This window comes from Syngnathoides biaculeatus, chromosome 23 (assembly GCF_019802595.1).
Source record: "Syngnathoides biaculeatus isolate LvHL_M chromosome 23, ASM1980259v1, whole genome shotgun sequence".
In the NCBI taxonomy this organism is placed as follows: domain Eukaryota; kingdom Metazoa; phylum Chordata; class Actinopteri; order Syngnathiformes; family Syngnathidae; genus Syngnathoides; species Syngnathoides biaculeatus.
In genome coordinates this window covers 9,038,664-9,061,608 of record NC_084662.1, presented here as the reverse complement: position 1 = coordinate 9,061,608, position 22,945 = coordinate 9,038,664, and the positions used below count along the sequence as shown (strand labels likewise).

The following is a 22,945-nucleotide window of genomic DNA, read 5'->3' as shown; positions in this document are numbered from 1 at the left end:
GATCTCCCGGGATTGCGTCACAATTTCACAACAAATTTTGCAATTTCTTTTCGCTTTTCCCGCCATTCAGCTGGGCTACACGTTTGTCGCTGAAGTGCTCACACCCGAGTCGCCACCCGCCAACGGCAAGTGGACGCTGCGCCTGATCGCCACGCGAGAGCCGCTCCCGAAACTGTCCCACGCGCCTCCGCTCAACACGTTTTCCGTGCAGGAATTCCAGGATTATTACATCCCCAACACAAACAATATCATATGTGGGTAAGACCATGAAACGTGAACGGTGTTTTTCTTGCAAGTTTTAACATATGACTGCTAGCCTCCAAACTGAAGGATTGACATTAAACAGAAAGGAGGTGTACCTAATGAATGATTGATATAAAAATGACAACCGTGGTTTTTATTTTGCTTGTTTCCATCCGCAGCTACACCGTGAAGGTGACCGTGCCGCTCCTCGGCACCGTCCACTTCCAGACGTCGTGCCGTTACGTGAAGATACGTCTGTCCATCCTGGAGCACGAGACGGTCGTGGCCAGCGCCACCGGGCAAGGCCAAGTCGTCATTCCCGTCGCCAACTTCCTGCCCAATGAAGAGGAAGAAGAAGAGGAGGAGGAAGAAAAGGAGGAAGAGATATTAGGTTTGGGTCCTCTGTTATTATTAATTTTTGGTCATGTTTGATTCTTATCCCACAAAAGTTACTTTCCCTTCAAGTCAAATATTTTCAAAGAGAGAGCAGCTAACATTATTTTAGTTTTATTTGGCTCTGCAATAAAGTTGTTAACTTCGCTTTATACTTGTGCCCAACCCAATCCCCCCACATTCCCCCGTCCCAAAAAAACTTTTCTGGCCTAAGAAAAGATTCATCTCCCATGTGTATATTTCTTTTGCTACAAATTTTGTGGGAAAAAAAAACCTTATTATATAAATATCACAAGGATTTATGAATTCCATCAGATGCAATTCAATGATGTCAGGCATTTTTGAAAGATCTGATTCCTCAACTCTTTTTTTTTTTTTTGGGGGGGGGGGAGGGGGGGTGATCATTAAACTGAAGTTTAATGGGACACGCAGAAGTCTACAGATTTGCACAACTTTTAATTTTTTGCCATTAAGTTGTACAAGGGATGCGGGAAAACGTTGGCATCACAGTTCTGAGGTCCCGGGTGCGATCCCTGACACGCTTGTGTTTTTGCGTGTTCTCCCCGTGCCTGCGTGGGTTTCCTCCCACATCCCACAAAAACATGCAACATTAATTGGACACTAAATTGCCCCAAGGTGTGATTGTGAGTGCGGCTGTTTGTCTGCATGTGCCCTGCAATTGGCTGGCAACCAGTTCAGGGTGTAACCCGCATCCTGCCTGTTGACAGCTGGGATAGGCTCCGGGACTCTTCGCGACCCTTGTGAGGATAGGCGGCGAAGAAAATGGATGGGTGGAAGTTGGACAAGCGTTATCTTAACATTGGTTAATTTTTATGGCAAGACTGTTAAAAAATCCATTTGAATCTTCTCTTGTAACAATTAATTGGACTTCAACCAGCGTCACGGAACAGATTGAATTCCACTTTGGAGTTTCCGCTGCATTGTCTTTAGAATGAACGAGATTTGAAAATGCTTTTTTTTCTTCCCCTCTAAGAGAGAAACGTTTGGAACTCTTTAATCTGCTTTCCACTTCCTGCTGCGCCTTTTTTTTTTTGGTCTCTCTATTTTCCTCCGACTCAGGCCTTTGCTCTCCTCGTTACAGCTCCCAGTGGCGCACTAGAGGAGAACGGCCACACGCCCCCGGCCCAGGAGGACGAGATCAAGGCGTTAGACGACAGCCAGGAAGAAGACGAGGAGGGCAGTACGTCGGGGAAATCAGACTGCGAAGATGACCACTCGCCCACGCCCACCAAGGCGCCGGTAACAGCGTGATTACTGATTCGGTGGTTGCTCTGACACGTTTCCTCCGCCCCTTTTGCTTTCTACTCGTGTTCAGATTCTTTTTTTTTTAATTTTTTTTCCAGCGGCAAATATTCACGGCAACTGACTTGCAGGCACACACGTGAACTTAACCACCCACTCACATTCTCACACAAGAGGAGGGCAGCAGAAAGCAGAGGGACGCTTTTGTTGGTCCTCTCTGACTCGTCAGGGAGAACTCATTTCTCATCCTGATGATTGCCTATTATCCATCCGTCCGTCCATCCGTTTGCTGAGCCGCTTATTCTCACAAGGGGCGCGGGAGTGCTTGAGCCTATCCCAGAGGAGGCGGGCTACACCCCGAAGTTGTCAATCGCAGGGCACATAGAAACAAGCAACCACTCACGTTCATATTCATTAACTATCATATGCAAAGATTATTTTTTTTTTTTTTTTTTAATTTGAACACCACATACCAATTGCACGGAGGCAGTCATGAATGAGCGACAGCGCGGACGGTAATGAGACGGATCATGTCGGAGCCTGGAGAGCATCAGCGGGCAGGCGTAAGCGTGTATCGATTAGTTCTTAAGACCGCTGATCAATTAGAGCAGACGTCTGTGATTAAATCGGTTACGCTCCGCAGAGAGCAGCGGGAGACATTTTGATGCTCGTTATTGGCAGTTTGTGTAGGAGCCGTCTTTACAAAAAAAAAAAAAAAATATATATATATATATATATATATATACACACATAAATACCAAGTCGTTACTGTGCTTTTTCAGTACTTTATCATCATAAAATCTGACCGATTTTGCCATATCTTTATTGTGTGCGTCTTTGACAGGATCACAGGTATTTGGTGAGGGCAGAGGTGCTCTATCACAGCTGGGATTTGGATGAGTCTCAGCTGGCTTTCGCCCAACTGCTCAGTTTCAAAGAAACCCAAGGTACCCACAGTCAAAAAAAAAACCCACATCAAAATCCCTTTAATACACGTGGAAAGCACTCTTCACACATACACGCTCACACATCAGAATATGGGTGCACGATGTCATAAAGTTGTCGGATTTATTGATTCGGATTAAATCAATAAATGGACAGTGGATCCTTTAAAGTTGAACAAAACATGAAGTTTAACCCTAAATCATGCTATACTGAAGCTGAGTGAGCGAAAGGATGAACTGGTTGTTGTTTTTTGTGTCAAGAGCATTACATGTTGAGTATTTAAATCAACTGCACAGCCTCTGTTAGCTTAGTGCTAATGTGCAATGGGAAATACCCTAGATAACCAGGCTAATTAGCATTTAGGCGGTGATGTTACCTTTAAAGCAACGGCTGGCTGAACACAATTCATGAAACGTGCAGGAAGTTAATATAACATAATACTCGCAGTCAAGTTCTTTATCCTCAGCGTAGACTGACTAATATTACTTCCAAACTCAGAAGCTTATACTGCCCCCAGGTGGCCAAGGTGCACACTAGAATGCATACCATCATATGCACTGAAGGAGAAAGGGTGATGAAAGGTTTTTAATTATAAACAATTATATAATTTCTGTGTGTTTTATAAAGTACTATATTATAGTGCTATTTTTCTCATCAGATAACATGTCACAATTTTTTTTTTTTTTTGTGATTGACTAGAACGGATTAAAGACTTTTCAATTCCTTACAATTGAGAAAGATGATTTGAGGTACTCTGCATCTGCACGCGTCGGTTGACTTAATTATGCTTTTACATCAGCAAAAACCTTCTCGAGTGGTGAATTAATTCTGGCCGGCCAGGTGAACATCAATGCACGTCTTTCAGAATTTGCATTCAGTGTGCGTGACAGTAATAATTTGTTCCTTTGCCAATTTTTTTTTTTTTTTTTTTTGCCTGTGCTCATTTTTCTGCCTTTATTTCTCTTTTCTATAGTTAGATACTGTAAATATGAACGTGACCACACAAGCCTCCCACGGTTCTCCAACAGGCTTAAGGAAGTGGGTCAACGGGAAGTCAAATGAAGTTTGCTCCCGCCACCGGCCCCTCCCCCACTTTCCCGGTGCCGTGGGAAATATCACAGCGGGAAAGTGAATTAATTTCACCCAGTTAAGCCAGGTCTCAAGGGCAAGGCTGTGCCCTTGATCGTGCTCCCGAAATGCGACATGGGTGGCTCACGCCACGTCGCGCTTTTGAAAGCCCCCAGTCGAACAAGCCACGCAGCGCAGCGTCCATGTTTCATGCGCAAACGGCCTCGATCCCCACTAAATACTGCTTAAACGCTTTGGTGTTTAATACCCAAACAACACCGCTTTGTTTTCATGAGCGCATCTGCGCGCAGACACCGTATATCTGTCGTGATCGCATATGCCGTTTGCCATCACAAAACGGCATTGTGTATCTTCGATGAGAGTAACTTGGTGGCCAGGGTAAATGATGGATGCTTGTGTGTGGGGGGGGGGCTTTTTTCTGGAAGAGGGAAGTGCAACAGTGCCACCTAGCAAATGCGCACGTACACGACACGTGCAGCTCATCGGCTTGAAGCATCCAGTTTTACTCGACACAAAACGGGAGGCAGATTAACTGTACATGCGTGTGCCGCCTGTCACTCCAGCATCATTTAACGCACCCAAGTGAGGGAATGGGTGTGTGTGGTTACGGGAAATGATGTTTTACAACATTAACAACCCCCCCCCCCCCCTGCAAATGGAAACACATTTCCTCCTATGATGCCGGTTGACTTCCATGTTTGCCCTCATCAAAAAACATCATTCGTTCATCCATTTGTGCATTTTCTGGAGCATCTTTTGGAATGTGCGACCCGGAAAAAAATGACAACTCCACACAGGGAGACTGCGGCTGAAGATTTGAACAAATGATGAAGCAGAGAAGCAAACCACCTTCCACCTTGCTCCCCATTAATAAAATAAAAAAATGACACCAGTATTTACCTAGTGACTTTTTTAGGTACCGCTGTTCTGTACGTAAATGCCCCCATATGAATCAAAGTGAATGAAATGAAATATAGCTGCTCACTCATGACCATATTTTCTGCACTATAAGGCGCACCTTCAATGACTGGCCCATTTTAAAACGTTTTTTTTTTTCATATATAAGGCGCAAAGAATCGACGCTACGGTAGAGGCTGGAGTTTACGTGATGCATCCATTAGATGGAGTTGAACTAAAGGCTCAATATTGATCCATATATAAGGCGCACCTGATTATAAGGCGCACCGTCAGCTTTTGAAAGCATTGAAGGCTCTTAGGTGCGCCTTATAGTGCGGAAAATGCGGTAAATATTTCATGATGCTATGCTGAATTCAAGTCTTGTTTGGTTTTGTATTTTCAGCAAATTTTCAGTGACATTGAAAAACAGTTTAGACAGTCTTTTTTGACATTGAAGGATATAACAAAGAAGAATAGAACCTCATCCTCAAGCTGTCTTTCCAAAACGCAGTGTTCTTTCCGGAGGAGTCGTCGGAATCCATCTCTGACATGTCGGGAAGCGACGAGCAGAGCACTGACACGGCCAAAGTCAACCGAAAAGGCGACGACGACAAGGGGACCGGCAGCTCCTCGTCGGTCTCCAGGGAAGAAATGGTAATACGTCGCAGATGTTATATAATGCAATTTTGTCAGCAGGAAATATGTATACATATATTCAACGTGTTGTGTTTTTAACTGCATTCTGGTCCAGTTAGTTGGCTGTTCTTCGCACTTTTACAAATCAGCAAAATGCAGCAAAAACAAAAAATCTGACAATTTTCCCAGATTTTTTTTTTTTAAATACACATTGTGGCACAAGACAAAGATAATAGTATTCAAACAAACAAGACTGATTTTCTCCCTATAATTTATAATATAATTTTTTTTTTAAAGCAGTAAGGAACCAAAAATGTTACCCATTTTGAATGAATCGTATCGGAATTTTACTCCTCCAAATATTTGAATTGCACTTGCCTAAAAAAAATCTATTTTGATCAGGCCTTAGTTTTGCCTGACAATGACCTCATACTACATGTTAACTATTATATAATCCGAGGAAAAATGTAACGCGCTCTCTTTTGGGAAAGGAGCGCAACAGACGCCGATGAACCTCCAGCTGCTCACTGAACACTGGCAAAACTGCAAAGTACAAAGACAATGAGCACACTCATGCAGATGCAGCTGTGAGCCACAGCTCACAGCCAGACACTCACGCAGACTTGCCGTAATCAATTGCCAACCCAACAGGCCCCGCCTCTTAAAGGAACAGACAATACAGTATTAATAAGAATATTTTTTGCTCATTATTTGCGTGTGTTTATTGAAATATATTTGTGTGTTTAAAGATTGTGGGAGGAGCAGAATTGTATAAACATTTTTCATATATATCATTATATATGAATCATCATTATATTCATCATATAAACAATATTTATATGTTCTGGTAATTGATTTTCACTTATTTTTTTGGGCAAGACTGGAACGCATCCCTTGCAATCAACACAAAATGTTGAGCTGTTTTTTTTTTTGCTGTACATTTAAACAAACAAGCGCAATCAAATTTGAAAGGCAGATTCCCTCCCGACCCCCCCTCGCCCCCCACCTCCAGCGCACCGGCTCTCCGCAGCGCATTTCCATTTGAATGTTTTCTATCATTAGCGGCACAGCGTCATTGGACGCTGCCGGTGTCATGATCCGCGAATAAATTAACTGAACAACGGCATATTATTTTCAGCGAGCACTGCGTGAGAATAAAAAAGAAAAAAAATCTCCATCCTTTTGCAGTGCTTGTGACCTTCAGATTGTTTGTGTCTTTTTTTGTGTTTTTTTTTTTGTTGTTGTTTTTTTTTTTTTTTTTTTTTTTTTGGCAGGGCCTTGACCTGACTAAGGCCAACTACACGCTGCGCGTTGCGGTCGACAAGAGCCAAGCCGAGAGCATCGTGGTGAAGAAGGACGTTGAGAGAATAGAGCAAATCAAGGCTATTAAAAGAGCCTGGGAGGCGGCTGAACCGGGCCGCGCTGCCAAGGTAACCGACTGGCTGAGTGTGTTTGGGAGATAGACAAAAGTGTTGGGACACGCCACCTTAATTCACCTCTTCAGGGAGTCTGAATTTTTCTTTATGCACAGACATTTCGGACAGTTGTGGCAGCACAAGTAGGCTCGCGGTTAGCATTGCAAAGGGGTGGCCGAGGTCTGGAATCTTTCCAGGGAATTGTGGCGGGTCGTTAAGATTGGGAATTTCGGAAATATTGTTATGAAATAAAAAGGTTCCGCATAAATTAATTGGGACGAATTGAAAATTAAAGGTGATTTCATTGGAATGTACCACATTCTCGGGCCAAGTGCTTTCACCTGTCTTGCCGAATGCGGGACTCTGTTGCGCAGATACCCGATACGTTGGTGTCCCAACACTTTGGTCCACATATGTTACACTCTTGTTTTTGTGGGGTCTTGACGTTTTGTGTGGTCTTTTAAAGGCGTGGCAGTTACGTCTCAACTGGCTGAGCCAGTTTTACCTCTCCAAGGAGGATGACATTCCAGAGGAAGAGCCCGACGCCATCGAGGCGGGTAAGTAATCAAATAAAAACGTGGCGCGCTCATACTTGCACCACTTCATCTTTCCTTCAGTCTGATGGTTTTTTTTGTTTGTTTTTTTAAGAGGAGGGCTGCAGTCCTATTCCTCCAAACGCTCCCAATATTCCAATTGAACAACTGTTGAGCATCGTCGTTCCTCCCTTGGACTACAAACCCTTCATCAGGTGGGTCTCGTCCTCTGTCGAGTCCTGACAGTGAAAGTGAATGTGTGTCGTGTCTGAGAGAAAGTTGTTGCTGCCAGCTCATGCAAATTATTGACAACTACCTCGTTTTCACTTTTGGCATTCGAGCATTTTTTTAAGCATTTTAGCTGTTTTTGGTGGGTCGGGGCGTGGCTAGAACGGTGTTAACATGGAACATTTGGGGGCCCATATGAGTCTATATCGTACAGTTAGCCATCTTGATATGGCCACACCCCTAATTTGCATCCTCCTTTCAGATAGTCCACGCAGGTGTGAACACAAAAGAGTGCCTTGTCGTTGGCCATGAGTGTGCGCAAGTCATGCAGAGAAAGGTGGAAGAACTTAACCCCAAAAAATTCTTCATTTAGCGCCAGAATTATTTTTTGGGTTGATTAACCTTCCAACCCTGCAACAAAAAAAAAAAAAAAAAAAGAAAAACGTATGTTTGCAAAAAAAAAAGCAAAACAAAATTGTGAAGGTGAGAGTGCCAAACCGCTAGCATACGTATACTTCATAGGTGTGCCTGGAACTTGTATCTTTTTTTTTTTTATGGTGTCAGATATCGCTGCGCTTCGTCATGTTCATTAAGTGTCAAGTCAGCGACCGTGCAAAGGAAGCGCCGCCATCCCAGAGGGCGTGCGCTTTACGTCCCTCGCCACCTCGCCTCCCCCTCGCGGCGGCCATCCCCCGGCCGTGATAAATGCGGCGGTATTTGTGTCTCTTAATCAAAAAGCTATTTCAGGACCCCCCCGTTGAGCTCGTCGCATCAGTGAGATGTGCCCACTCCTGTCCCTCGCCCGCACAGTGTGTATGTGTGTGTGCAGCTGTTAATGACTGCCGACAATGTGGCCTGCAAGGCAGTCTAAAGGCGGAACTTTCTTGCAAAGGTTCCACACACCACACACTCGCAGTGCTGAAATCGCTTGTGCTGGCCAATGCTCATTAACTCTAACTTCAGTAACACAGCTACTGGCTTCCTCTCGTCATTAAAACCAGAAAAAGGCAAACACTTTTTTTTTTCCCTCTCCATCTATGTTTGCACCTCAGATGGCCACTTGTGCTTTTTCCTCTTCCTCCAACTAAAAAAACTTTTGCTAACTGCCTCCCTTTTTGGCAGTGCCTGCATCTTGTTCTCCTTTCCTTATCACGCACAGGCAGCCGCGGACAACACATTTTTTTGTGCCATTACAATGAAGCCTTAACGCAGGAGTACTCGCACCCGCTGCCATTTTGAACTTATGGCCAGGCGTGTGAGATAATGCAGGGATTGTGACGCCACAATTTTCCCTGCACATTTATTTCCAGTTCTGCCAACCACATTTCCATTTTCACACGTCCGCCTATCCTGTCTGGCAAGTGGAGAACATTTTAAGCTTGAGAATAGAAATGGAAAGAAAAAATGACTACTCGACTATCTGCAGTACTTATAGTACTACAGTTTCTGAAGGTTTGTCACCAAATATTCGGATGGTGGCCATTGCGATATCCGTGTTAAAAATGCCGAACTAGCCAAAGGGTTTAAAATTTCAGCTCTGGCCTTGCTACGTATATTTCGCTCCTTCTCCTGGTGGGCTCGTGCGGGTTTTCTCGGGGTAGGATTTTTCCCACAATCTGAAAATCTCCACGTGGGTTTCAATGAGTACTTTTAAGAGGACGAGCGCAATGCAACACGGAAGTATGGATGAAAGATTTTCTGCATCTAAAAAAAAAAAGTGAAAAAGTAATTTGTTCGCACTGTCACAATCATCTATTTATTATTAATAACTTTATAACTTAAAACTAAATTTCTTGAACACATAATCGTTTGTGATAAACCTGCCAAGTCAGACTGATTTAAAACGAATTGTCAAATGAGGCTTCAGAGTGGTGAAAATCACACAATTGTGGTGTGGTGCGTCCACTAAATCCGCTGAAACCGGACCACGGTGAACTGTCGGTCAAATGGTCACTACTGTAAATAAGATCATAAACATAATGGTGGCAAAACCGTCTAACACTTTCACAGCAATTCAGTACTGCAGTCTTTGGACATTTTCAGCAATTATCTTTAAAACATCAAACATTTGAAAACAAATCTGATTATGGGGACTTAAATGTTGTTGAAAAACTGTCATTCAACTATTATATAAAATGTCATTTTATGATACATTTTGATGTCATTGATTACATTTAGATTTTCATCTCTTGGTATACATGCGGGCGGCACGGTGGATAAGCTGGTAAAACGTTGGCCTCGCAGTTCTGAGGAGCCAAGTTCGATCCCGGACCCGCACGTGTGGAGTTTGCATGTTCTACCCGTGCCTGTTTGGGTTTTCTCCGGGCGTTTCCTCCCGCATCCCAAAAAACATGCAACATTAATTGGACACTCTGAATTTCCCCTAGGTGTGATCGCGAGTGCGGCCGTTTGTCTCTATTTGCCCTGCGATTGGCTGGCAACCAGCGCAGCGTGTACCCCGCCTCCTGCCCGTTGACAGCTGGGATAGGCTCCAGCACTCCCCGCGACCCTTGTGAGGATAAGCGACAAAGAAAATGGATGAATAGTTTACATGCGATGGACTAAAAATCAATAAGCTAACGTGATTGAATCCTTCTTTTCTTTTACAAAGAGCAGCTTCACCTTGTGTGGGAAAATAAGAAGTGCATTGCATGTCACTGCAATTTTAATGTTAGTGAATGCTGAAATTATTAAAATGAAACAAAAAAAGTACAAGTTTGAAGCCACAAAATGATTTTGAGCAATAGGGATGAGCCAGTATCAATACGCTATTAAGCTGATACTGGCCTTATTTCACGGCATTGGGTACTCGTGAATAATGCCCATATCAGCCACTGAGACTTAAGAGAAAAATAATCTGACATTAAGTCCTCCTCGCCAGTCATTGGCGCTACCCTGCGGTAGTTCGGCACATTAGCAAATTGTCTTGTGTGTCAGAAAGAAAGAAAGAAAGAAAGAAGAAAGAAAATGCTCTTTGTTCACAATTATCTGTCATTGGAATTGGCGAGTACTCCAGAATGAATATTCTTGCTGGTACCGTAAGCCAAGTTTGTACCCTACGAAAGGTTCCGGTCGTTTTCCATCTCACCAGCCAACGTGTTCACGAGGTCCGCCTGTAATTCCCGCAGAAGGAAAAATGATACCCCGATCCTGTTGGACCCCGAGATGGAGGAGTGCCAGCGGCAGGAGCGCTTAGAAAGGATCCAAGCCTACCAGTTGGAGCGCGATCTGCTGGTGGAGGAGCGTCAGGAGAGAGCCGCCCTCAGGAGGGAACGGATGCAAGGCCTCCTGAGGCAGTACGAAGACCAGCAGGTCACCTCCCCGCCGCCGCCGTCCCATCCATGTTCGAGCGCCGTGAAAATATCGATCCGTTGGGGCTCGGCTCGGCGTAACTCCTCTGTCGCCGTTGTCTCTCTGCGTCCTTTCCAGACGGCGATGGTGCAGGAGCAACACAAATTCCAAGACATACGCACGCAGCCAAATCAGAAACCCAGCGAAACTCGCAAATGGCTTAACAACCGCATAAAAAGGAGAGAGGACAAACACGTGGTGGATGAAGCCTGAAGTGACGTCAAACCAACTTGACATGCCGGGCTCTGTGCAGGTCCGTTTGAAACCAGGACGCCAAAACTCAGGGCTTTTATGTTGGCCGCGCTCGCCTCCACAAATACGTGAATCGATAAGTGACCGGAACGAGATTCAAGCGAGGCAAACTTATGGACCTCAGCATTACGAGCACGGAAAATAAATGACTGAATAAGAAAAATGAATGAGTTTTGGACTGTTGTGGGAAAGGTGTCCCATAGCCTCAAAGACTTTCTGGCTCTGGAGTTGGCGCCAATGTGCGGTGCTCTTGCACAAATGCAGAACCGAAGTGAACGTACCATACTGGACAGCCTTCCCTCGCCATATCGTGGTTCACTTTTTGGGGTCTTGCTGTATGCCGGATTTCAAAATTGAAATTCACATTTTTTTCGCTGCATGGCGAGATTTTGTTGTAATCATTTTTCCACATGGACCTTTTTCTCCAGACTTTCAAAGACTGAGTATCTCTGAAGTTTGGGATATTGTCACACGAGGGGAAAAAAAAAAAAAAAAAAAAAAGATAAAGTGCAACGTGTCTCATGCAAAGCCGAACTGGTTTCAAAACCGCGGTGCCTACGGCAAAGTAAATCTCGTTGGCTAATTTGATAAAACCTCCAAATCGTTAGTCTGACTGAATTCTGTTCCCTCTACAGTCGCTTTCCACAACAAACGGTCAAATAAGCGCTTTTACTGACTCTGACGTCACTCAACGGGCCAGGCGCATTCAAACTCAAAAGATGTGTTCATCTTCGCAAATATGTTCACTAATTTTGCAGCTTTTTGTTTCTGTACTTCACTCCATTCAAATGATGTAACCTTTTTCTCTTTGTATTTTGTTCTCACTGGCAGATTCGAAACGGTCCATTTAGCACCCTGATTTTGCTCTCGTGGGTTTTTAGTCAATTATAAACAAAGTGATTAGTGAGTAACTATTGATTTTTAAATGAGGTTATTGGCTTAAAAGGTTTTTGTCAATATCTACCTGTTGGAAAGGAAAAAAAAAAAAGAAATCTTCCTCTTTCGTATCGACAAATAAATTGTGTCCAGGCAAAACACATGAAAAGACCAACTGATTGTATTTAGACTGCAAGGACGTATTGAGCCGTGCAATCCCCCCCCCCCCTCCCCCGCGTACCCACGATAATATTCTGCAAACTGTTTGCTCTCCTTGAAGGTCTCTGTATTGACTTGACGCCCCAGCGGCATGCTGGGTACACGACGACGTCCCTCTCCGCCCGCTGATTTGATGAATATATTTGCGCGAATAGAAGTTCCCCCTACACAAGACCAAAGACGGTAAACCTTGAATAAAACGTGTATATCGCCATTTTTTTATGACGTGTTGATTTACTGATCTAATCTCTATAGGTTGATACCGGTGGCGCTTTTTTGTATCTTGAGGGGCAAAGGGCTGATTGTGAATGAATGAGATGATAGTGCCATCTAGCGGTAGTGAATATGGACGCATTGTCACCCTGGTGCACTGTTCCCCCTTTCTGGAGAACTGATGTTTGCATTTTGAGCGTCAGTTGGAGGTTGTAATGTTACTTGTAAAATGTGTCCGTGCAGTGCAGTCGACGCCAGTAATTGAACTCTCTCATGAACATTTTTTTTCCCAATCAGGTCCAATCCAAAGATGTTATTCTGCTGCTGTTATTGCATACAAATGGGGAAATGTGTTTTTTTTTTTTTTTTGCCCTTTTTTTCCTGGCCTATTCCAGCTTGATGTGCATTCCACTCCACTCGGTCAGGCCTCATTGATTCCGCCGCTGTTTCTTCGCATCCTTGTCCCCCCCCCCCCCCAACCCCCCATCCCCGCCAGCCCTCTTTCACACTCAAATATTGCTTTTTGTCCCCCCCGCAGGGCACACGAGGACCAGCGACTGCGCGTCTCGCGTTGTTGCGAGAGATTACCCCCGCTCCGCAATTGGCCGCATTAATGCCGAGGCTGTTTGGTAATTTGGCGGCCGCCGGGCTCCGCGCGAGGACGAGAGACAAAAGGATCGCGCAACCTTGAAAGCAAAGCTGCACGCAAGTAGACGTCCTACGAGTAATAAGAAAATATTGGCTTCTCCGATGGAGCCGCATAGTGGGATGATGCAATTAAAGGGAACTGGATACACATTCCCTGAGTGCAGCCGTGGCTCTTTAATTCACTTTTCATTCGGGAGATGATAATTCAGGACCGCCTTCATCGATTTGATTTGCACACGCACGGCAAAGGACGGTCTACCTTTTCAGGAATATTCTACCGTTCAGACGGTCTTTACTCACGCTTTGATGTCTGCAATCGCTCACTCTTTGTCAACCTGTATCTTGTTATGCTTTTACCAGACTCACCTCACTTTAGGCTGAGTCGCCAGATCAGTCGGGAGGGTCTCGGTCGAGCCCCTGCGGTTCCGCAATGAGAGGAACTGTGGGAGGTGGCTTGGGAATTTGTGTCCGACCGCCCTAAAGTTTCTTTCGGCTTGTCCCGTTAGGGGTCGCCACAGCGTGACATCTCAGAAGAACGCTCATATGTTTGGCACAGTTTTTACGCCGGATGCCCTTCCTGACGCAACCCCTCTCGGGGAGATACGAACTCACAACCCCTGGTTTACCAAGCCAATGCTCGAACCACTGAGCTATGGGACCTCCCTGCTCAGATGTTTTGGGGGTGACCCAATGGGAGGAGGTTGGGTGCGGCACAGGACACGGTGCAGAGACCGCGTCTCTCCGCTAGCCTGGAAATGTCTCGAGATCCTCCCGGAAGAGTTAGATGAAGCGGCTCGGGAGGGGGCTGTGAACGAAACTCTGTGGTCTTCTGAAAATCTTGGGGTCGAAAAATGCTTTACAGCAGTCGTCTTCCAAGATTGTTTTTTTTTGGGATTCCCGGATTTGTTTGCCCGGGTTATTTCCTCCCTGACTGTCCAACCGCTGAGGCTGGCAAATAGTCATAGTTCCAGGGCTTGAAATGTGCTTTGTATTCCTGCAAAGCGTGCAAGGAGCGAGCAGGGGCCTTCAAGTCCGCAAGAGCCCCGTGTCCTCTTTTTGCAGATCGATAATCGCGCACCCGCGCGTACATGGGGGGGTGAAACGAGGTGGACGCAAGGTGCTTTGACTCCCCGCACAACCGCTCGATACGTCGCAGCGCCGGCCACTTCTCGCGCCGCGCCGCCGGGAACGGATATACCGAGAGGTCAGGCCCTCGTGGGCCGCCGGCTCTGCTGATAGAAAGCGCTTCTTCGGGAGGAACCTGCGCTCGCTTTGCCATAAGAAGCAAAAAGCCAGCCTTCTTGGTGATAGAACGCCATCGCTGGGGAGGAAAAGCGGAGGCTGAGCGACGGACGAGCAAAGCCTCGTACCCTTGACAGCGCAACCTCCCATTGCCCTTTGTGACGCCGTCCGCGCTGCACATTTTACGAGCTCCGGGTGGGACACAATGGCAGGCATCCCAACTTCTTCTTACAAACTGGGCTGTTTCTCACCCTTTAATCGCCTCTCATTGACTTCAGTGCCTCTGCGCCGTTGGTCGGCCCAGTTCCAGCGGCGCCAGCATCAGACAGCGTAGCTCAAGTCCTCCCAAATCCTGTGGGTTCTTTTTTTTTTTTTTTTTTGGGGGGAGATTAGCTTTGCAGTAAAATCTTGATTAGTTCCCCAGGTCCTCACTTATCATAGACTCCCAAGTTCCTCCCTTTGCTACCTATTAATCGTCAAGATAAGCCCACTCCTATTTGAAGGTCACACGCCCCTCGACATTTGCACTTCGTATTTCCAAGTTTCTACTGTCATGTAGCTCCGCGTGCGCTCAATGTTTGACAGTGTCAAATGTTGACAGCTGTCCTTCACATACTTTGAAGATGTAAGCGGGGCGGGGGCGAGGCTTGTGTGATTTTTGTCCGAAATGACAAGTCTCCTCTGCGCGCGGGGACCCGTCCGTCTCGTTTAAATCAACCAAGATGGCAGCGATCCAGCGGCGTGATGTCACGGCGGACACAAATCGTCCGCGGTAATCATAGGGAAGTGACTTCACTGCGGCTGATTTACATTGCGGTTGTCGCCCGGCGGTTTGAGTTCCTTCCAGACAACAGATAAAAAAGAGGAACGCGTCGGAGCATACGTGCGAGTTGTGTCTGTTCAAATCGAGGCTTTAATTGCTTTTTGTGTCGGAGTCGACGGAATTAATTCGGCGATTGCAGTTTACACACCAGAGCCCGGGGAATGTCGGCCCGCCGGTTTTCCCTCGCTGGATTGGTTTGCGCGACGGCAACTGTGGGAGGATTATTGCGCCGCTTAATTTACCATCCGAGGCCCTGGGGGCTGCACTAGTTGTTCATTGTGCGTCTTCATCACGCCTGGGCGCGAGGGGGAGAAAAACGGAGTTTGCGTCCTGAATTTCACGGTATCCTCGTATTTCCTCGACGAGCCGCCTCCGCCCCCGTGGACGACGGTTTTCAATTTGTCACTTGGCGCAGCCATCCTCGAGAATCGATAAACGCCGCGCCTGAAGTCGTCCCCTCGCTCAACGCGTTGCGCCGCTTCAATTGCATTTACTCTCGTTCTGCGAAGTAGACATGGCATCTGTAAAGCTGACAATTACAGTGGCGTGTGAAGCGAAAGATGATGATGGATGCAGCACTTTCACCACGAATAAAGCCAAGCCCCCTTAAAAAAAAGCCTTAGCCACTAGTCCAGAACTTTGCAGCTGCAGAAAACTCCAAATGAGACTCGGGGACTCCCCGCTGGTGATTTTCGACCATTGCAAAAAAACAAAACGGGGAAATATTTGATATATTAATAGACAAAGATGTGGCCCCCGAAGACAAAAGTTGACATGCTCAGAGAGTCCAGATGCGCAGTCATGGTCAAGCGCTGATCAGATAAAAGTGAATCGATTGGAGTTGAAACCTCCGAGGAGGGCGGACGCGGGTGGGGGGGCCACACGGTCCACTCAGTCGATATCCTGTCCTGCGCTCGCTATTGATTATCGCTAGCTTGCTACATTGCTACCTCATTGACATGCATCTGTATTGCATCATTTCCTTTGTATTTTTTTGTAATTTATGTGCAATGCGGTTAGCAACAGGTCTCCTGAAGAGATTTTTAAAAACATTTTTTTAAACTAAATCCTTCTGAATGGAGCGCGGGGAAAGAAAAAACAAGCCGCTCCGCAGGCTACGTGTCACATCCGTGGCAACACTGGCACTGCCCATTCCTTGAACAGTGGCATCCATCTTGTCCACGGTCAGATTATCGCTTTAGCGGAACGGGCGCCAGCTGCGGTGCCCCGAATGCAGTTGAGCATACCTTGCCGTGATCTATTTTATTTTGATTCTACAAAAGTAGACACTGACCAAGACGCGCTTGAATTTCAGTCACTCCTGTCACATTTGGAATTTGCTCCTCCCGGACTTTGCGCCTTCCCCTTTTACTTTGAAAATACTCTTTGCCCGCTTTTCACGCCTTCTGCCCTTATGTGGCTTTTCTCCCACTCGCGGCATTCCAGACGGTCAAGTGCCGCCTTTCCAAGTGTTACGCGCTCCGTCGCTGACATTTTGCAATGCTCTTTTTTTTTTTCTTACATCTTTCCGCAAGCGCTCATCTTTGCATTTTAAGAGTTTGTCCCCTCATTACAGCGCGTTCCGGCATAATCTGCCTACAGATACACGATTAGTCTGGTAAATACTGACCATGTCGATGTGGCATCACTTTAGAAATAATAGCCTCTGGAGTTAAGACCCTGAAAGCGAGGATTTTACACAATCTGTGAAAGCTGGCATTTTTATAGAATGGGCCATCCGGATATTTTCTGCCTTCTGAAAGGCATATCACGGATTTTTTTGTTTTGTTTTTAATTTCCTTCATGCTTGCGTCACCAAAATTCAGTAAAATTCTCGCTCATTCTCCGGTACAAAATGGTTCTCTAATGGCAACACACAGCGTCCCCAAAATTCCTAAATTAAACTGCCAAACAGGATCGGTAAGAAAATGGCTTGATGATGGGTTGTTCATGGCAGCCGTGTTACCGTTCGCCTCTTTTTGTTGGAGCTAAAACAGGTTCCTCGGATCATCACATCGCCAATTCATGCATTTGATGCACCGGATGTCATGACCGTGCATCCATCTTTTATCTTCCTGGTGAAACGAGATATCTTTGTCTCCATTTTTAAATTAGTCGCCAAAACGTAGCATTTGAACCGGGGTGTGTAGACTTTTTATATGCACTGTAGGCATCCTGTGGCCGGGCCGTTTCGTTGTACCAACCTGAATAATGATTGCGGCATTATGACTTGCAGAACGATTTCTTTCATTTTCTTTTTTTATTTTATTTCTCCAGCAGGAAGTCGTCACCTCGATTATCCCCGCCATCAATATTCACGGAACCTCGTCGGGTTTTTGGAGCGTCCCTGTTTTGACGCACGTCAGCAGATTTCTGACAGAGATTCGTCATCTGACTCATTTACCGTGCGTTTGGCGTCGCGACATTCGCATTTCTAGTCGTGGTTCTTCCTCATTAACTTGCAATCCCCCGGAGACCGTTTGCGAGTTTCCTGTCTGTCTTTTCCGTTTTCAATGCTCGCGTTACGGCATTCTGCTGTTGTCGCCGTGGCTCTCGCGCCGCCGTCGTCTCCCCGTTCACGGTCCGCGCGTGGCGACGCCAGCCGGTCTTCTCTCGCTTGTTAGTGCCTTCAAATCAAGCACTCGGTCGCTCGCCACAGCCCCCGCGGCCGTACGCAGTCGGTGGCGCGCTCAGGTGCGCAGCGGTCCGCTCGATTTAACTACAGCTGTCGCTGACGATAGAAAAAAAAAAACCCCGGCCTTCTGTTTCCCGCGCGTGACGCTTGAACTCTGCGCAACCTCACCCGCCGTGACCTCCCGGGTGTTTCTTTACCACTTTCTCCAGACAGCGCGACGTCGCCGGGGGCGTCAAACGTGTCTGCGACGATGATGTCGAGCTTTAAGGACTCGACACGGTTGCGTCGGCCTGGAGTGTTCAGTCTCTCGTGATGCTAGTTTACAGCGGGTAAATCAGAACAATATGCCAAATGGTATAGAAACAATATCACTTTTGTAACCTTGCTTCCTTTTCCACTTTTTCAAAGCAGAATTCCCGATACTTGACAGACCTTTCAAGACCCACGGAATATTTTGTTCTGAGGCATTGTAAGTGGCCAAAGAGAGTAGACGCTATCTTCATATACGCAAAAAAAAAAAAAACCCAAATTCTAGCTTTTTCAGTTCTTGGGTAATCAGTAGGAGAACGTGGGTTGGTTGCACCTAACTGGACTGAACAAAAACGTCCCCAGCAATCTTCTTCTTCTTCTTCTTCTTTCCCTTTGGGCTTGTCCCGATCAGGGGTCACCACGGCGTGTCATCTTTTTCCACCTAAGCCTATCTTGTGCGTGTTCTTCTCTTACACCCGCAGTCTTCATGTCCTCCCTCACAACATCCACCAACCTTTTCTCTGGTCTTCCTCTCGCTCTCTCTTTCCTTGACAGCTCCATCTTCAGCACCCTTCTATCAATATGAGTATACGCTCTCGCCTCTGGACACGTCCAAACCATCGAGGTCTGCTCTCTCCTACCTCGTCTCCAAAACATCCAAACTTTGGCTGTCCCTCGAATGAGCTCATTTCTAATCCTATCCAACCTGCTCACTCCGAGCGAGACCCTCAACCTCCTCATTTCTGCCACCTCAAGTTCTGCTTCCTGTCATCTCTTCAGTGCCACTGTGTCCAATCCGTACATCGTGGCCTTTATACACTTTGCCCTTCATCGTAGCGGAGACTCTTCTGTCACATAGAACACCAGACACCTTCCGCCAACTGTTCCACACCCCGCTTGGACCCGTTTCTTCACTTCCTTATGGTGTAGTGATACACAAAGCCACCTTTGGTGCGGGCAGCGTGGGATCGATTCCCGCTCAGTGATGCTGCCGATATCTGCTCTGCGAGTTACTGGCGACCAGTTCAGGGTGTAGTCCCCCTTTCGCCCGAAGCTTGGTGGGACAGGCTCCAGCTTTCCCACGACCCCTCTGAGGATAATCAGCTTGGATAATGACACGACATTAGAGGAGATGGACATGTTTGGACGAAAGGAAAAATTGTGGCAAGATTTCCCAGGCCGTGTAAAATAACGTGGACGGCCAGATTTGGCCCACAGACCTCGAGTTTTCACCTGTGCCTTGCAGGACAAGAATAAAATATGAAAATGAAAAAAAACACAGGCTTTTTTCCAGTTTCTACATGCAGTCCTCCAGCTTTCCTGCAACCCTTCTGTGGATAAGCACCTTAGATAATGACATGACAACTAAGGACCGCGGGAGTAATGTTTAGCATTTGCGTGAGTTTGGTCGCCCGCGGCCACCAAAGCCCATCTTTTGTCACCGCTCGTGTACTTTGTGCGCCGAAGTCATTTTCGCCGCCGAAATGCACGCAGGGTGCTTAATGCCCGCCCGGCGTCGTTGTCACGCCCTCGCTCATCCCACCTGACCTCTGCACCCGGAATTAGCACTGGATTAGGCCGCTGCTCATGTGCATAATGGAACTGCACGATTTCCCATTTGCATATTTTCCCGGAGTCAGTGTGCGGAATTGTAATCCACCGGGAAAAGGATTCTCTGCACTCGTGACGCGCGCCGACGCCCCTGAAAGATTAGCGGGCTGCAAGATAGAATTCAAACTGCGAGATTGAATGTTCATAGCCATAACGTGCTACTGACAACACCGACGGCGAGTGGACGGCGAAATTCGCAGCGTGCTGGCAGCTCCGAGCATCACATCAATCAATCACGCAATATGTAGGTGTGAAGTGGGAGTGAGTTCTGTGGAGGAGGAGGAAGGGGGGGCCGAGGCAGCTGGATTCCCGTGAACAAATGACCACATTTGTGAGATTCTGCAGCTCCAGTCACAAATGAATTGTCGTATTTCTCGGGGGGCATTCGCGCCATCGGGAAATTGGTACAAATGTTGTCATTTTGGTCGTTTGTTCAACAACAAAAATGTTTTCTGTGCTTCAGTATGTATAAAAAAAAGAGAGGCATTGTCGCCTATATGGAAACACGATTCAAGGTCACAGTTTTTTCCGTTGCCGGCATGTCAGTAGATGTGCGGTCTTCAATCGTCTGGTGCGCAGGTGGGCGGCACCGATTGGAACTTTTTCAGCAAACGGTCCACCGAAGTCGCATTCGGGTCTAATATGCAGTACAACCCCTTTTGAATTGGACCGTCAGCCTCGATATCGGTATTGTCGTGGTCTCTGCCCGCCCTTGGTCTTCATCTTGACCGGGTGCCAATGGGTCAAAGGTTTTTGGTCGAGATCTGGGATCAGTTTTGACTTGGGGAGCGATTTTGGTTTGGGCATTGATGATTTTCGGCCCAAACGCTAAACACTCCCACGATACTCGCTCAGGACATCCGATTGAACCGACCATTTGTTGACGGTCAGAACGAGGCGAAATCTATTTGAAATTGCTGCGGCGAATTCAAGGTTGATTGTGTTTAGGGTTGTCATGGGATTCAAGTCAGGAGTAGGATTTTTTTCCAGGACTTGACTGGAATTCAATGCTCCAACGAGCTTTTTTCTTCGTCGTTTGACTCCTGATCAACCAATCACGACGGTCAGAAATCAAACAAACACGACAATCCGTACAAGCAACGGAGAGTCACCTCGGCGGGGGGTCTTTTTTTTTTACATTTTTTTAAGCACCCAAAGACGGCAGTCAGCGCCATAAAGCGGCGAGATGAATGGCCCGGCAGCAACACAATGGCGCTAAATTAAATCACTGATGTAACACTCGCCCGCCGACGGTCCTCCCCTTTCTGACATCGCCCTCACAAGCGCTAGGACCTCTTTGTTCCGCCGCCTAATGTATTCTCAATCCCGCGTCAGAATCCCTGCGCCGCGTATGGTCAATTTCGGTTCATTATGCAAATGAGAGTTGTCCCCTGACACGACCGAATAAAGAATTAGCTTTGTTTCTTTTCATGCGGTCGTCGCCTCAAAGCACCCCTTCACTTGCGTGCGACGGGCTAACACGTGAGCAAAAAAAAAAAAAAAAAAAAGGACATTGCCATTTTTGGCACTGCTCCATGAGAACAGGTGTTGTTAGAAAACGCACAAGCGGGTTAGTTTCCCCAGGGTGCCCCCCGGCCCCACCCCACCCCACTGAACACCCTCGTCTCAGGTGCAAGGTGTCATGAGCAAGGCTGGACCACGGCCAGGAGGGGTCATCTCTGACACCTGTCGCCATGTCAATGTGTTGAAGTTGGAATTTTGTCACTGGCATGCGCCACTTCGTTGAGTATGCTTTCCCGCATCCAGGGTTACGCCGCCACTGCGCCATTATAGCCCAGTCACGCTTTTGGTTATGCTCTTTAGTTGACTCTCATAGTTATCGGACATTGTTTCTTGTTTTGGATCCTGCCTTCTTGCACTTTCGTTTATAATCAAAGCCACTGAACATCATGTCCTCGTCTTGGAGTCCTGCATTTGGGTCCGCCCGTCCAGCGTTGGTTCGTGACACAAGGGGACACCTGCCCAGCGTGGGCGACGGGCGTCGGTGCCACTCACTGTGAGATCCATCAGCTGACCTCTGAGCGCACATGCAAACAGTCCACAGCTGCTCCCCAAGTTCTCCGCTCAACTCGGGCACGCCTTTTTTGAGAAATGACATTTTCACCTCCGCCAGGCCCCCAAAATGCAAACCAGAACGTCGTCGCGCAGGCCCGCGTCTCAGATTTTGATTTCCATTTGAACGCTGACTCAAATTGAGTGGACTTAGCGTTAAATGTAAGACTAGACAAGTGCAACAATGTGGAGACTCCTAAAATCTTCTCCTTGGTCTTGCTCCATAAATCTTAGTCTGGGACGACCTTGACTATTGACCTTGACATGGTCCTCAACCTTTTTAAACAAATTTTCCAGTGTTGAGTACGACATAGTTCTGTCTGCATGCATTTTCATCAATTACCTTCAAACATGTACGATGTTTTTAGAAACAAATATCTGAATCCAGAGGCGGCAGAACCAGGGGGCGCAAGGGTGCACCTGCCCACTCACCCCGCCCCCTTCCCGTCCCTTATTTATTATTATTATTTTTTTGCACCGGGTGGTCGCCCATCTGGATTTTCTTTTGTCGGGCTGTCTTTTCCACTCGAGAGATTTTCCCGTTCAAACGTCGATGAGATAAATCGCACGGGTCCAATCCACCCGCAACATCCCGGGCATCAGCGGGTGCGGCGGTGTGGATGGATTGGCGGGGGGAGGGGCGTTGGATGCGAGCGGGTGAGGGGGGTAGAGGCGAGGTGGCGGGATTCTGCGTCCAAGTGATGCGCATGCGCACAGGAGAGAGAGATGGAGAGAAGAGAGGGAGAGAGAGCAAAGGGGAGGGGGCAAGCGGAGGAGGACGAGCCGAGCCACGTAGAGACGCAGTGGGGCCACAGTCCGAGCGCATCGCCGCACCGACCGACGCGCCAGCATCACTGCAGCTTCTTTCCTCCCCCCCCCTCATCCTCCTCCCCATCCTTTTCTCTATTACCTTTTTTTTTTCCATTTTGTCTCTCACCGAATCGACCGATCGAGAAGACGACTGTGTGGCTCGAGCCTTGCAGCATGGAGACCTCGCCGAAAAACACGCACTAAAAACGTGACACTCACTGGGTGGAGAGAGCGCGAGAGAGAGCGAGAGTCTACGTGTGCACGTAAGTGGCCGCCCCCCCCCCCCCCCACTCCCAAACGC

General features: G+C 47.1%; 2 protein-coding genes across 4 annotated transcripts in view; both read left to right on the top strand.

The window, feature by feature from the left end:
• The window catches only part of adgb (androglobin), a 39,754-nt gene extending 26,328 nt beyond the window's left edge, over positions 1-13,426 (top strand). For 2 of the 3 annotated variants that reach the window (XM_061812689.1, XM_061812688.1), the window contains exons 26-36: positions 71-258; positions 423-634; positions 1,739-1,896; positions 2,744-2,846; positions 5,342-5,484; positions 6,741-6,896; positions 7,348-7,438; positions 7,530-7,629; positions 10,771-10,954; positions 11,072-12,523; positions 13,092-13,425. In XM_061812689.1, the coding sequence (XP_061668673.1) occupies positions 71-258; positions 423-634; positions 1,739-1,896; positions 2,744-2,846; positions 5,342-5,484; positions 6,741-6,896; positions 7,348-7,438; positions 7,530-7,629; positions 10,771-10,954; positions 11,072-11,206 (1,470 nt within the window). In that variant the 3' untranslated portion in view covers positions 11,207-12,523; positions 13,092-13,425. Of the gene's footprint in view, positions 1-70; positions 259-422; positions 635-1,738; positions 1,897-2,743; positions 2,847-5,341; positions 5,485-6,740; positions 6,897-7,347; positions 7,439-7,529; positions 7,630-10,770; positions 10,955-11,071; positions 12,524-13,091 lie in introns of all 3 variants that reach the window. The other variant, XM_061812690.1, reaches the window with a different exon arrangement.
• Positions 13,427-20,606: 7,180 nt separating this feature from the next.
• The window catches only part of LOC133496752 (syntaxin-binding protein 5-like), a 78,077-nt gene continuing 75,738 nt past the window's right edge, over positions 20,607-22,945 (top strand). The window contains 1 exon segment of the mRNA XM_061812692.1: positions 20,607-22,907. The gene's annotated coding sequence lies outside the window, so the exon portion shown is untranslated.